The sequence below is a fragment of the Ictalurus punctatus genome, chromosome 1 (assembly GCF_001660625.3).
Source record: "Ictalurus punctatus breed USDA103 chromosome 1, Coco_2.0, whole genome shotgun sequence".
Classification (NCBI taxonomy): Eukaryota; Metazoa; Chordata; class Actinopteri; order Siluriformes; family Ictaluridae; genus Ictalurus; species Ictalurus punctatus.
The window spans coordinates 34,876,714-34,891,574 of record NC_030416.2 but is presented as its reverse complement, the minus strand read 5'-3'; the positions used below and the strand labels follow the sequence as shown (position 1 = coordinate 34,891,574).

The window sequence follows — 14,861 nt, the reverse complement described above, 5'->3', positions numbered from 1 at the left end:
TAACATTCAATAAGTTAATAATCTTACTTTAATCTTCAGAACTGAGTTCATGTGTTCATGTTAATCAGAGTAATGTGTGTTCTGTTGATGAGACCGGTTACTGTCAAACAACGTGTTCAAATGGAGAGAATAAAGATTTTATTTCCATTTCTTTCAGAATTGTGGAATTAATTATTATTCATTTAAAAGAAGGTATAAAAGGCAGAACTATCGGTATCGCTTATCGGTGTCGACTGAGAAATTCAGTATCGGTGCATCTCTAATTATTATTATTATATATCTAATATGAGTATTAATGATTAATGTTATACCGAATGAATTGTAAATGCCATGAGATAATTATTCAGTAATTGACCATTAGTTAATCATTCATCCTTAATGATTAGACTTATGTATTACTTAGTTATAAATAGTTTATTACCAAGCTAGTGTTTACATCACACCACTCATTTGGATTTATTGCTTCATACCTAATGTTATAACATTTATGCTTATTTACTATTTGAACCTATATGTATAATTATACACTATGCTATACTATAGCATCATGATGATCTGGAACTAACTACGTACACTAAATAATGATATAGCTTAACAGTGTGACTGACTTTCAAATGATCGAATGTGTAAAACAAACAAACAAACAAACAAAAAACATCCCTGCTAACACAAAGTATAACATCCACACAACGCTGCTCAGCGTGCTAGCTCAGTGATCCTGAGAACCGTGATATTCTTTTCTATGGATTTTGCATATACCGCATAGACAAATCATTCTTAACAGTTAAAACCCACATTCAGCTGCACACGATGGTCTGTTTGCTAAAGCGTCTGCCTGCTCTGGTGCGTCCATAGAGCGAGAAATTTCAGAATTTGTCGTTTGGATCTTTATTGATTGAACGATGATGTCTCTCTCAGGTGTATCCGCTCAGCTAACCAACACCCGTCTCCGGAGGAACACCTCCGTCGGAACGCCGTTCTGGATGGCCCCTGAGGTAACTTTTTCTCAACGTTTGATCCTCCTATATATGAATCAATTTAAAAAGAAATCACAAACTAAGGGCGAAACTTAGAGACAAGCCCTGAGTGATGGCAGGATAAATGTATGACTTGCAAATACCCTTGCGGCCGTGCCCTCATACTTTGCATGAAGTTTATTCGGAGCTGTGGCACACGAGGACACAAGAGTACACGAGCCACAATCACGGTGCGTTGTGGGAAATAGATAGGATGGTCGCTTGAGTGGAGAGAAATCACAGCGCTGAGTGTGAAGAAAAAAAAAAAACGTTTTCTTTCGAGTGAAGGTATTTTAAACCGGCGTTTAAACGACGTGCCGTGACATCAGGTAAAATATATTGTGTCAATTTCATATTCTAACTTAACAGTGTGTTGATTTTTACGCCCAGGAGAGTAATTATCTTTATCTACCAGCTTACTGCATTGCTATTGACTTATTCTACTCTTAAAGCTGTCAAATGTCAATCTTTATATACATATTATTTCAGAATATTCTAGCAGCGGTGTTTCCCAAACACTGTACGACATGTAATACAAGCTAATCATATAATAACCATCGAAACCGTCAAGCTGTCGTTCCTGATGTCATATGCTACGTCCGATTTTATAACAGTGTTACAGTGTGTTACTCTTATTGGTGTCATAACGTGTCGTGCTAATTCACGCTAAGTGTGTAAATAGTGTATGGTTTAAGATATTAAACGTATATCTTTTTACGATATAAAAGTCTTGGGTCACTTTATGACAGTAATGTATTGTAAATATGATGAGACAGTCTGGGGCTCATAAGAGCGTAGTATTGGTAGTGGTTTGCTCCAGTAGTCCGGCCTCGTTAAACTCCAAAATGAAACTAAATTCACAAAATAGCCTGCATTTTTTTTTTATTTATTTATTTATTTTTTTTACAGCTTCTGCTCCATTTGACCCACACAGACCACACCCTGTCTAGCTAGCATACTACAGTATCTCTGTCATTGTTTATCATTACTAAAAAATTGTCCAAAACATTCAGCTTTAATTTGTTAACCGCAAAAATAAATGTTACATTGATGTCTTTTGATCTAGCTAGCCCATTTATACCAGCCACGCCTATATATATATATATATATTACAGGTCATAGCATGTGAGCAGCAGTTGGATTCGACATATGATGCTCGTTGTGATGTCTGGTCTCTCGGTATCACCGCCGTCGAGCTGGGAGATGGAGACCCACCCCTGGCGGACCTCCACCCCATGAGGGCTCTCTTCAAAATCCCAAGGTGATGCAATCTTGTTTACGTAACGCGTTCTTCAAACAACCTCGACAGCCACTGAAGCTCTGCCTTAATTTCCTCCACCTTCTCAGTATTAGCTTTGTGCCATTTTAAATAGAGATTGCATGGTGAGATTATTTGAATGTTATTATTCTTGCCTTCGTGGCTCATTGGAGCTGCTCCCAGGGAGTTTGTGTTACATTTCCTATGTGAACGTAGCTGACTCTCTGATTCATGTGCATCCTGAGGCTGTTGTGATATACCGTGGCGTGCTATCTTCGGCGAATGGCTTTGTGATCCTCGTAGCTGCTTTTCGGAAATTCTCTGCTCCACTTGTAAACACAAACTCCCACAAATTTCCCAGGAGGCCCAGTTCAACAACAAGCTAAAAGGTCAGCCACATGACCCGTCACATGACTTCCCTGCTGTAGTCCATAATGAGGAGTTAATTATGAAATTGTGCTCATCGATATTTAGACCTCAGGTGTAACTCCCGGATTTAAGCGATAGTCAGGAGGTACGTGAAAGTTACGTGGAGGGTGGGGTTCGAGTAAAATGTGGGCGCGTCTCAGTGTAGACGTAGGCGTGTCTCGGCGACGATATGTCACGCTGAGCTTTATGATTTGCCAAAAAACAACAAGTGCAAAGGGTGAGACAAAAAAATCCACAAACAGGCAGAGGTCAGGCGATCAGGCACACGGTCAAAACAATGTTAGGCAGAGAGACGAGGTCGTGAACGAGAGCGAAGTCGAAACCAGGAAAACAAACACAATATCAAGGCTTGGTATCGACAGAGAACTAGACCACTGAGCGTATACGTCGCGAAGACATAGTGTTCAAATACTCTCTAATGTAGTGTGGAGTGAGTGCGTGTGAAATTGGAAACAGACTGCTTCTTGAGTCCCAGGATTAAAGGGGTGTATTTGTGGTCCAGCCACTATCGTATTCCAGCCCCATTTTTAGATGTATTTATTTAAGAAAAAATGCTGAACTGCATAGAAATGTGACTTGAGTACAGTACGGGCATAACCTGACCTGAATACGAACACAAGGAACGAATCCAGAGGTCATTTTTCTACTTAAGTCGTCCATCTGAAGCACTATAAAGCTGTTCTGCGGTTTCTTACGTCGGTGGTTAATGTGGCTGAAGGTGAAACCTGATTGTTTACTGTCCTCTGCCTTCACTCTTACAACCCCGTTATCGTCCTGTGTCATCTTGATTGTGTTCCCTGACCTGCCCTGACAAACACACACATTCAATCACGCTCACACAAAGAACTGCTGCACAGCCACGTATAACCCTTTCTGTCGCATTTTGCCTGAAGGCACACAGGGGGTGCTCATCACAGCGCAGGGTAGAAATCTTTCCGACTGCCGCTCTATATATTATTAGTTCTCTTTGCTGGATGACACACATACGCTTTCCTGTCCTGACTGTTCAGGAGTCAGTAACGAATCAGAGCTTTGACTTTACCTCAAACCCTCGCTCATGGCTGAACGAGTGCACGTCCCCGTAATGGCGAATTGATGTGTCTGTAAAAAAGACAGCGTCCCGTTGCCTACTGTAACGTCAGAGATGTCCGTGTAATGGTCAGCGTGGTGGTATCATTACGGTGCTAAATAAATCTGCCCCACTTTATATTCGATTCAATTCCGTTTTTATTTCTACAGCACTTTTATCAATGGACATGGCCTCAGAGCAGCTTTACAGAAACATGTAAACTCAGGATATAGATTTTAAATGTATGAATGTATCCTTAATGAGCAAGCCAGGCGCTTGAATCTCTAATACGTGTGTATTTAGGCATACACTAGACATGTGCAATGGATATAAAAAGTTGACACACCCCTGTTATAATGGCAGGTTTTTGTGATGTAAAGAAACCAAGATGTCGGAACTTTTTGCCAACCCTCGATGTGAAACTACAACGTTTAATAAAAATGAAGTGAAAGCCAATCAGAAACATTTTAGGGAAAAATAGGAAAAATAAAAAAGTTACAATCCTCTGGTTGCATAAGTCTGCACACCCTTTTATAACTGGGGACATGGCTGTGTTCAGAATGAACCAATCACATGCAATGTTAGGTTCAGAAGTAATTATCATGAAATTATTCTGATTAACAACAAATAAAGAAATTGATTCTGTAGGATTTTGTTCACATCTTCTTGGCTTCATGTGACTGCTGGCCCATGGCGAAGCATGGTGGTGGCAGCATCACGCTTTAGGACTGCTTTTCTACAGGCAGAACTGGGGATTTTATCCATCAGAAATCGCTACAGTCGATTTTAGTGCAAAACCTTCAGGTGTCTGCTAGTAAGCTGAAGATGAAAAGGAATTTCACCTTTCAGCACAACCACGACCCAAAGCATTCATCCAAATCAACAAAGGAATGGCTTAATCAAAAAAAAAAAAGATCAATGTTTTTGAACGACCGAGCCAGAACCCAGACCCGAATCCAACTAAAAATCTATGGGTTGACCTGAAGCGAGCTGTGCCCAGGAGATGCCCTCACAATGTGATGGATCTAGAACGCTTTTGCAAGAAAGAGTAGAAAGATGTTGATCAATCTTAAAATCTTAGCAACATCAGGACTGCGAATCCTTGAAAGAGCCGAGCGGTCAGCTATGAAGCGCACAGGACGAACAAAGAGTGTGTTTATTACAATGAAAATGAAGCTACTAGTTTGTTTGTATGTTGGGAGAAATTAGTAGCTAAATTCTTTAGAAAATATCACAGGGAGGTACTGTACAAACAAAAATAATAACAGATTAGATGTAACTACAGACCTGAACACATAGTTGAGACTTGTCATAGTCAGTTACCTAGTATTTACAAGGGCATTGTGGTAGGGTTCATATTTAAATGGTAAAAAGTTAGCAATAATAATAATAATAATAATAATAATAATAATAATAATAATAATAATATGTCTTATTGTTTTATTTCATATAATAAATTAAATTATAAACGATTCCTTTCCTTTCTAGTTTAGGCCACGCCCATTTTGGTTTTAATTCTGAATATACCCACAGATATTTAGAGCACGATACAGATACAGGTACAGATTTTCAGACATACGTCTGCTATGCAACGTTAACGGTGGACGTCTGTAGTAATTATCATTGTTTCATACAGGAATGTCTCTGTATAAATCACAGAGATGGGCGTGTCTTCATGAGTGTCACACCAAAAATTCCGTACGTCCTATACACGTTTCATTTTCATGCGAAATGATTGTTTGAATGCTTATTAAAAGCACTTGTTATAGGGGGCGTGGCCGCATAGGTTGTGCTTAATCATTAGTTGGTCACATGACCATAATATGTACTGTATGTAGGCTGTATGTGTCCTAAGAACACAATAACTTACCTAAAGCCTCTGGCTTCTGACATGTCTGAACGTCCTCAGTTAAAACATGGCCTGTATTTTATTTTTCTGTGTTTTCAACTTGACTTCTTTTGGTTTTGGCGAGAGATTAAAGAAAAGAGTGATTACTTCCACTTGAAGCTTCTTTTCCTACAGGATGTCAGTTCAGATAGGATATATATGTATATATATATATATATATATATATATATATATATATATATATATACTGTATTACCTGGGGTTATTTCTACTGGTCTGTAATAAATTACTGAAATGGCGGGTTTGGACAGGAGTCCGTGAATTATTCCATTACCCACATTCACTAATCCAATCTGAATAGGGCTGTAATGTAAAGTGGGAGTAAAACATCATCAGCAGTGTAATAGGGTTTTCTTTGGTGCTGAAATCTCTCTCTCTCTCTCTCTCTCTCTCTCTCTCTCTCTCACACTCTCTCGCTGTTAGAGAGAGTTATCATCCAAAAAAGAGAGAGCAGAAAAGAGATCCAGCCCTGTGGACTAGCCCAGATTGAGCTGAATGATTTGGGCAGGAGATGCCTGCACTCTGCCTTCTGGCACTTGATGGGAATGAGACACAGCCAGAGCAAAAACGGATTCAGACAGGCGGGAGGAGATGAACGAGCCTGAGGCAAAGGCACAAATAAATAGCCCTTAAAGAGAGTTGTTACTGGGTCAGATCTCACAACTATGGGTGTTTATGTATGTCTAAAAATCCGATACCAAATCCAATACCAAAAGGCCAATACCACAACCAGGAGTCCCAGGACATCAATTCATCTGTCTTATAAATATCTATTAGCATTAGTAATTTCATACCAGTCTTCTGTGGTCATTCCAGAGACTCTTATTTACTAAGTGCTGTATTCAGAGTCAGTGACTTGAGATGAAAAGTTACACTAATATGTATACAGGAGAAAGTTACTCATATTCAGTGTCGGGTTACGCAGCTGCTTAAATCAGTCCACCGGATAATGATAATAATGAGTCTTTATTGATCACATATACATATGCACAGTGACATTCTTTTTTTTTTTGGCATACCCCAGCATGTCAGGGTCAGAGCACAGGGTCAGCCATGATACAGTGCCCCCTGGAGCAGAGAGGGTTAAGGGCCTTGCTCAAGGGTCCAACAGTGGTAGCACAGCAGTGCTGGGGCTTGAACCCCCGACCTTCTGATCAGTAACCCTGCCAAGCCACCACTGCCCCATGTTGTTTACACCTCAACGGTTGCCAGATTGAATAAAATCTTACGAGACGGGGCGTTTATATGAGGTTTGAAAGTTTTTAGGCCACCAGCTTTTTTTCTTAGCTGTCAAATGTAATATGATGTACCATAAAACCAAGTAGCAATTTTTTAAACATTTTTAATAAATATTATGTCAAATCGTTACTATATACTCAAATCAAATAAAGTTTTCCCAGTGGTTCTAGTGGTATTTTAGAGTTCTTAGCTTCCTAACTGGGTTCTACATGAAACTCTAAAGGCTTCAACGGTTACTATATATGCCAAGAATGCTTCCTAAAAGACCAGCTCTAGGGTTTCCTAAATTGGTTCTACGTGAAACTATCCCTAGAACCCCTAGTTATCCCTATCCCTAGTTAATTAATAACCCCTAGTTACCCCTATCCCTAGTTAATTAATAACCTTCAAAGAGTTATTAATATGGTTCTTAGCTTCCAAAAGGGTTCTACTTGAAATTCTATCTAGAAACTTCAACAGTTATTATATGCACTAGGAAAAAATGTTTCCTCAATGGTAACTTGTGTAATTAAGGTTTCTTCTTCCTAAAGGGTTTGGACTTGAAACTTCTAGAACCTTCCATGGTTACTATACAGTATATTCTACATAAAATAAAATAAAAATGTAAAAAACTTCCTCGATGGTTCCTTAGGTCATTTCGGGGTTCTTACCTTCTTAAAGAAGTTCTCCTTTAAACTCTTTCTAGTATCTTTAACAGCTACTGTATATTCTAAGAAGAGTTCTTAAAGGGGTAGCTCACAGAGTTTCTAAAGGGCGTCCTGAAGGAGCAGCTAAAGGGCTTCCTGAAGGGGTTCTGAAATCTTTTCAACCTGAAACTATCCCTAGAACCTTCAATGGTTACGAAATACTCTAAGCAACGCTCTTAGATTCCTAAAGGAGTAGCTAAAGAGGTTCTACTTTAAAAAAAAAAAAAATCTGTAGAGTGTTCAGAGGTTACTAAATACTTTAAGAAAAAAAATGGTTCCTCTGGGGTTCCTTGCATTGTTACCTTCCTAAAGGGGTTCTACATTGAGCTCTTTCAATTTCCTTTAACATTTACTATTTACTATATACTTTAAAAAAAAAAAAAAAAAAAAAAAAAAAAATTAAAGTTTCCTTAATGGTTTCTTGTGGAATTTGGAGATCTTAGCTTTCTAAAGAGATTTTTTTTTTCCTGAAATATTCTTTGTTCTTGAAAAATTCTCTCGTTTTAGCTCTCTACAAAGAACCCTTAGGAACATGATTGCGTCAGTATATACAAATGTAGGTTGAGGGAGTGGTGTTGTGTATTTGTTTGTTTCCTCATGGGGAATAGGATTAGTTCATGTTACAAAGGGAAAGGTGTTTGTGAAAGGGTGAGAACTGATACCCCTCTGGTAGCATTGTGGTGCTTACAAAGCTAACGTCACACCATATCTTTTGTCGTCGTTGTTTTTTTGTTTTTTTTTCTCATTCTACCCATTATCACACACGGGAACGTTATACAAACTGTACACAAAATCTAGAAATGTTAGTAAACACTCTAAAGTGTTTTCTCTTCTGAAAGAAGTGAAGATATCGGGTCTCGTTTATCAAACTGGATATGAACTGATTTATTCGTAAGTGGTTCATATGAGCTTTTACACAAGAAATTTTTTTTTCGTTGTTGTTGTTGTTGTTGATGAAAATTTGTTTGGAAAACAAATTTCATATACTACAAAACGGTTAAATTGTTCTACATAGAGCTTTCAGGGAGCTACTCCACACTCTTCCTTTCTCACACAGGTTCTTTAATTAGTTAAGGGTTCTTAACTTTATACTTGAGTTCAGCTGAAGCCTTTATATTCTGTTTGTCGTTGTTGAACGTTATTGCTATCCGGGCCATGACTCGTCATTAAACATGCATCGTAGCTTTTCCTCAGTGTCAATGACTACGTTTACGTGCGCATCAAATTCCGTTTAAGGCCTATATTCGGGACGCAGCCGTATTCCGAATACGATGTTTATATGCGTACAGGCATCGGAATATTCCTGTATACACGGTCGTTGTAAGTTTCCATTCCTAAGTACCTAGCCTACAGCTAGCACCCACAATTCCTTGTTGACTGAGCATGCACATATATCTCCTTTCAGTGGATTTTCTGAATAAGGTGTAACACATTTCCAATTAAAACGGGCATATTCCGCGGGGGGGGTGTTCCTCCGGGTACTCCGGTTTCCTCCCCCAGTTCAAAGACATGCATGGTAGGCTGATTGGCGTGTCTAAAGTGTCCGTAGTGTATGAATGGGTGTGTGAGTGTGTATGCGATTGTGCCCTGTGATGGATTGGCACCCCATCCAGGGTGTACCCCGTCTTGTGTCTGATGCTCCCGGGGATAGGCTCCAGGTTTCAGCATGACCCTGAAGGCATGATAAGCGCTATAGAAGCTGGATGGATGGATGGATGTATATTCCAGGGGTGGGAATCGGAATTTGGGGGAATCAGAATATCAGATTGCGACATTTACATGACCCAGTACTATTTTGAATATTACCAAATTCCCATTAATATCGGCGTATCGACGTGCATGTAGACGTAGTCATTGCCGTGACTGAAAAAGGAAAAAGTTCAATGTCAAAACAAAACACTAAGAACACACACAAAGTGTCCTTTCTGTCTTTGAGCCAAACGCTAAAAATAATTCTGTCTTGAAATGCAGATATCCTCCATGCGGTGTTTTTTTTTTTTCAGCTGATAAGAAAGCAGTTTAATAGTCTGAGAATTTGTGGGGACAGAACTCATTTTTAAAGCGTCTGTTAGGTCTCTGTTTTTGTAGGCTGCGTCGTGTGATAAGCCGAGATGTTTGCCCTCCCCCCGTACCACACACACACCATTAGTGAAATGAATCGCCGTCTCGGGACGTGCGACAGGGTGCTGATGCCGTAGCCTCTCGCCTGGAGCCGTTTGGGATGCCACCGCTAAAAGCCTCTTTACACAGGACTGTAAATGATGTCTAATTAGCCGCATTGTTCCGCGGTGGTGTCGGGTCCTTCGGGACGCTGTTAAGTGTGTGCTTATCTCAATGGGAGGGACAAGGCTTTATGGGAGCTCCTGATATCGTAAGCGTTTGCTTGTGTTTTGCCATATGCACAGCAGCAGAGACGGGAACGTATATCACTGTTCACCATGCACAAGGCCCAACTCTCGTCCAAACACCATACACACTAACAGAGGTTATATTAGAGGATAGTTTGCACCCATAAGAATAAGAATAAGCACTTTTATCCAGATAGCACGCTTCATACGTATAAAATGCCGGAGGTTAAAGTGCTTTATTATGTGAAAGGACATAAAACAGGCCAATGTAAAATAAATATTGAAAAAAAAAAAAAAAATTAGATACAAATAACAAAAATGTGTGTGAGAATAGAGTAAAGGTACAATAATGTGAATAATATAAAAGTAATTTAAGATAACATTTAAAAAAGTAGAGAGCAAAGAATTACAGCTGGTTAAATGCTAAAGGGAAAAAAAAAAATTGTTTGTTTGTTTGTTTGTTTTTATCAGTGATAGATAGAGCTTGATGAATTTTTATTGGTAATATTCCGGATCTTTGGAGCAAAGTAGCAATAGAAATTTATTTCTCTAATGATTTAAGAACATCAGGTTCTCGAGTTGACTTCTATAACTTATTTTCTATCCCATTTATGAATTCAGCCCGTTGTATATTTTGTATTTCTCGTCCTCTCCAACCTCCTCCCCATCATAAATATACGATTACATATACCACGACGTTAAAATCAACTTACCAGTCAGAACATAATCATTTTTTTTTTAATCTCTGAAACGTTTTCTCTGCTCACTCTGATCCCATGTGAGAAAGTTCAGAAATGATCTCTTACCTCTGGTTTTCTGTCCTTCCCTTCTCCAACAGAAATCCTCCACCGAGTCTGCAGCAACCAGAGATCTGGTCCGATCAATTTAACGATTTCATATGCAAGTGAGTGAAATGTGGATTTAGCAGTCTGTTGGTGTGCTACAGTCTGTAAAATGATCCGATTAATGGAAGCATTTGCTTCAAATGCCATATAGTTTAGTTTAAATGTCTCGTATCTGGATTGTATCCTGCTTAAACTTGAAGCACGTTAGAATAATGGTTAGCCGAATTGAAATCGCTGAGTCATGCGTTAGTATCCTTGCGTTTCCTGAGACGTCACACTGTATAACGGCTGCCATTTTGAGAAGCTGAATCAATGTTTCTGTTCCTGTTCTCCATTAAGAAATTTTCCTCGTAGCTATGTTAGCTAGCTAGCTACTATACATTATTGGATATTTATCTAGTCAGCAAGTATGGCTAATATTAGCAAAGTTTGATATTGACTTCGCTATAGCGAAAGAGAGATTTTTCTCCTCCTGGTGAACTTTTATACACTCGGACATGAAGAGCCACTCGGCTTCTGTGCTCCTAAACGCTTTGAAGAACTCCCCTCTAATTGTGTACGATATATATATATATATATATATATATATATATAAAGCAAATATTTTGCTCATTTTAAGCGGAATCAGGGAATGCTTGGTTGGAGTGAAAACCTGCACCCACACCAGCCCTTTCCGGATAAGATTAGACACCCCTGCGTTAGACAGACATGATCAGAGAGTTCACCTGCTTTGTTTGTGTGTGTATGTGTGTGATTGTGCTTTATTCAGGTGTCTGATTAAAGACTTTGAGCTCCGGCCAAATGTTCAGGATCTCCTCCAGCATGCCTTCATCAAACAGATCACAGGCCAGGAAGAAACTCTACAGAAACAGTTGACGGAGCTCATCGAACTCAACCACCAGATTGGAGTTATTGAGAAAATCAGGTAACTGTTCTTCAGAACTACATAAAGATCTCCCAGTGAGAACCTACAGACCATGTTGTAGCCGAACGATGTTCTGAAAAAACAAACATGAAAACGGGATTAAATAAAAACCACACATCTATTGTTGATTTGGAGCTGAAGAACCTCTAAGACACCTAAAGTGACTTGGTGTGTAAATCTCATGAATGGGATTAAAATATCATTATACCACAGCGCTGTTGGATTCTTGAATCTGATTGGTCAGAAGGTCTTGATTAATTTCCTATATGTAACAGCATATTTTAATGCCTTTGTTCTAATATGTTATTCCTTCCTTAGTAACATACTGCATTTTTTCCTCTTATAAGAGAATAAAAGAGAGGCTGGTGAGGGGACGAGCATTTGAAGCTACAATAATATAACTATAGACTCATAAAAAGCATGATTTGTCATTGTTTCATAAATAATAACTTGTAATCGTTGTCAGATTGCTGTGGTATGAGAGGAATAACACTCTTCAGGATCGGCGCTCTTTGAGAAATACACAATGTAACGATAACTCTGCTTTATCTCACCACGTCATCATCGATTATTTTTCTATAACAGCACAGCTTAAGTAATAGTACACCATTCATGAAATAGCTTGGAATTCTGGATCCCTCGAACCCATACCAAACCTTCTTTAGTTTCATATTTCTACCTGGAGGACAGCTTTGTCTTGGTTAGCCACTTATATCTCTGCCATTAAGCCAACCTAAAGGTATCTTGAGGGTTTATTTGTTTGTTTATTTATTCTTAGCGAAGTGACCTATAACCCCACCAATTGTCTCAAAATTTCCACACAAAAAAATACCAGTGGAACTTGATAGTGTTAATGTTTGTACGGTGATCCATACACAGTGTTTACGCTAAGTGTATCTGATTCCTATTCAACTACGCCTTTGTTGTCATACACCAGTCTGGCCAGTTCTCACTACTCCAAAGCTCTGTATCTAAAACCTTTTCAAATCATTTTTTCATTCTCTAAGCCCTCAAGGAACGACTGAGAGGAGAGTCGGGGATGCCAGGTAGGGGATATCGGCTGTGTCATGCCACTCTTGGCTACAAAATATCTGCTTTTTCCCCGAGCTAACCCTCATAACGGTGTAGCTCTGTAGGCTAGTGACTAAAACTCATCAATGTCTAGTAGTAATGTGCAGTTTAGTTTGTGCTTTTGTGAAGCATGTAGTTTGCTAATGCTTTTTAACTAGCTGGTACAATCTATTTTTATTATTATTATTATTATTATTATTATTATTATTATTATTTATTTTAAACAATCTATTATTTATTTGCGATCACTTCATCTGTTCAGTTCAGCCGGTGAGTCTGAAATGGTCTGGAAACGCTGACGATCCGATAGAGGCAAAGTGACCGTTAAATTTTAAACATCTGTAATTGTTTACCTGTTAACAGTACGACCAGGAAGCTCATCTGCTAGCTAGTTCTGACGGTTCTTGTTCGCAAAGGAGAAGCTTAAAAAGATCAAATGGAGCAAGCACTCAAAATAGGATGGAGGAGATCGGTAGCGTGGATGAAATGAAGCTCATTCATCTTTGCTAGCCTTGTTTATTCATTAAACATTAGCATGTTTTAGCATTTTAGGATCTGACTACACGTCGACACAGAAGTGTGTTTAGACAGTAGGGTGTTATGTGCTGGATTCGGACTGCGTTCTGGGATTTTCAGGGGTTAAGACAGACGTTTCCACACTTTTTGGTTTTGTCTTTGGAATCCCTTCAACAAAAATGATTTCTCTTAAAAAGTCTAAAAGCCCTTTACCGTTCAATAATAACAACATGTTCGATATTTACGACTATAATATTAACTTAACTAATACAAATACTGTAAGACAGAGTCCACCATTTGGTGTTCAATCAAATGTCCATTCAGTGCTTATTGTTAATTATTTGGTGGCAAGACCTCTGTGTGATCAATGATCAGTAACATTAATGAACAGAAATGATAGAAAAATGTGTTTAATAGAACATCAAGCAACGGTAAGAACACGATGAACTCGGTAAATATTTGTTTTGTAATATTGAACTGTTATGGGTCGTTCTCAGGAACGGGTGCCCATTGTACCCGACCGTTTATATTTAAAAGGCTTTCATTTATTATCATCTCATTTGAAAAGGCTATTGCTGAAATTTCAAGAAATCCTTTTTTCCCACCACAGGCCTAAAGTTTTTATTATTTCTCGTAATAGATTGAAAAAACAAAACAAAACAAAACAAAACAAAACAAAGAAAAAAATCCCCACTACTTTATTTCAACTCCGTCACAGTCAGTTTGTCGTTTACAGACTTATAATTTTAGTAGATAACTTATTAAAATCTGTTAGTATTACAATCCCAATTCTGAAAAAGTTGGGACAGTATGGAAAACGCTAATAAAAACAAAGAGGAGTGCTTTTGTAAATGTACTTGGACTTGTATTTAAACAAAAAAACGTATAAAGACGAGGTATTTGACGTTTTATCTAATCGACTGCATCGGGTTTTTTTTTTTTTTTTTGAAGCTAAACGTTTATTTTGAAATTGATGCATGCAACACGTTCCAAAAAAAGTTGGGACAGGGGTGATTGAATAGTAAGAACGATGTGAGAAGTTGAAATAAGAAGGTGATGTGAAACAGGTGAGGCCATCGTCTAATCGTAGTATATCAGGAGCCTCTAAAAATGGCCTGGTCCTTCAAGAGCATGGACGGGTCGAGGGTCGCCGATCTGCCAACAGATGCGTCAGCGAATAAGCGAGCACTTTGAGAAGAACATTCCTCAGAGACAAATTGGTAGGATTTTGACATTTCACCTTCTGCAGTGCACAGTATAATTCATTGATTCGAAGAATCCGGGCAAATCTCGGTGCGTAAAGGGCGAGGCTGAAAACCATTTCTGAATGCGTGTGATTTCCGATCCAAAACCGATGTCAGTCTTCAAAACCGGTGTCGATCAACACCATTCGGCACAGATGCAAGTTAAGGCTTTACTATGCAAAGCAGAAGCCATGCATCAACACCATCCAGAAGCACCTCTGACTTCTCTGGGCTTGGTCTCATTTGAGATGGACAGTAGCACAGTGGAGTCGTGTTTTGTGGTCCGATGAGTCGATATTTCAAATA

General features: G+C 38.8%; 1 protein-coding gene across 2 annotated transcripts in view; it reads left to right on the top strand.

Annotated features, from left to right (window-relative positions):
- Positions 1 to 14,861, top strand: part of myo3a (myosin IIIA) — a 95,086-nt gene that overhangs the window by 39,846 nt on the left and 40,379 nt on the right. Inside the window, exons 6-9 of one of the 2 annotated variants that reach the window (XM_047158591.2) lie at positions 919 to 995; positions 2,132 to 2,277; positions 10,793 to 10,858; positions 11,569 to 11,724. In XM_047158591.2, the coding sequence (XP_047014547.1) occupies positions 919 to 995; positions 2,132 to 2,277; positions 10,793 to 10,858; positions 11,569 to 11,724 (445 nt within the window). Of the gene's footprint in view, positions 1 to 918; positions 996 to 1,040; positions 1,346 to 2,131; positions 2,278 to 10,792; positions 10,859 to 11,568; positions 11,725 to 14,861 lie in introns of those variants that run through there. The other variant, XM_017481750.3, reaches the window with a different exon arrangement.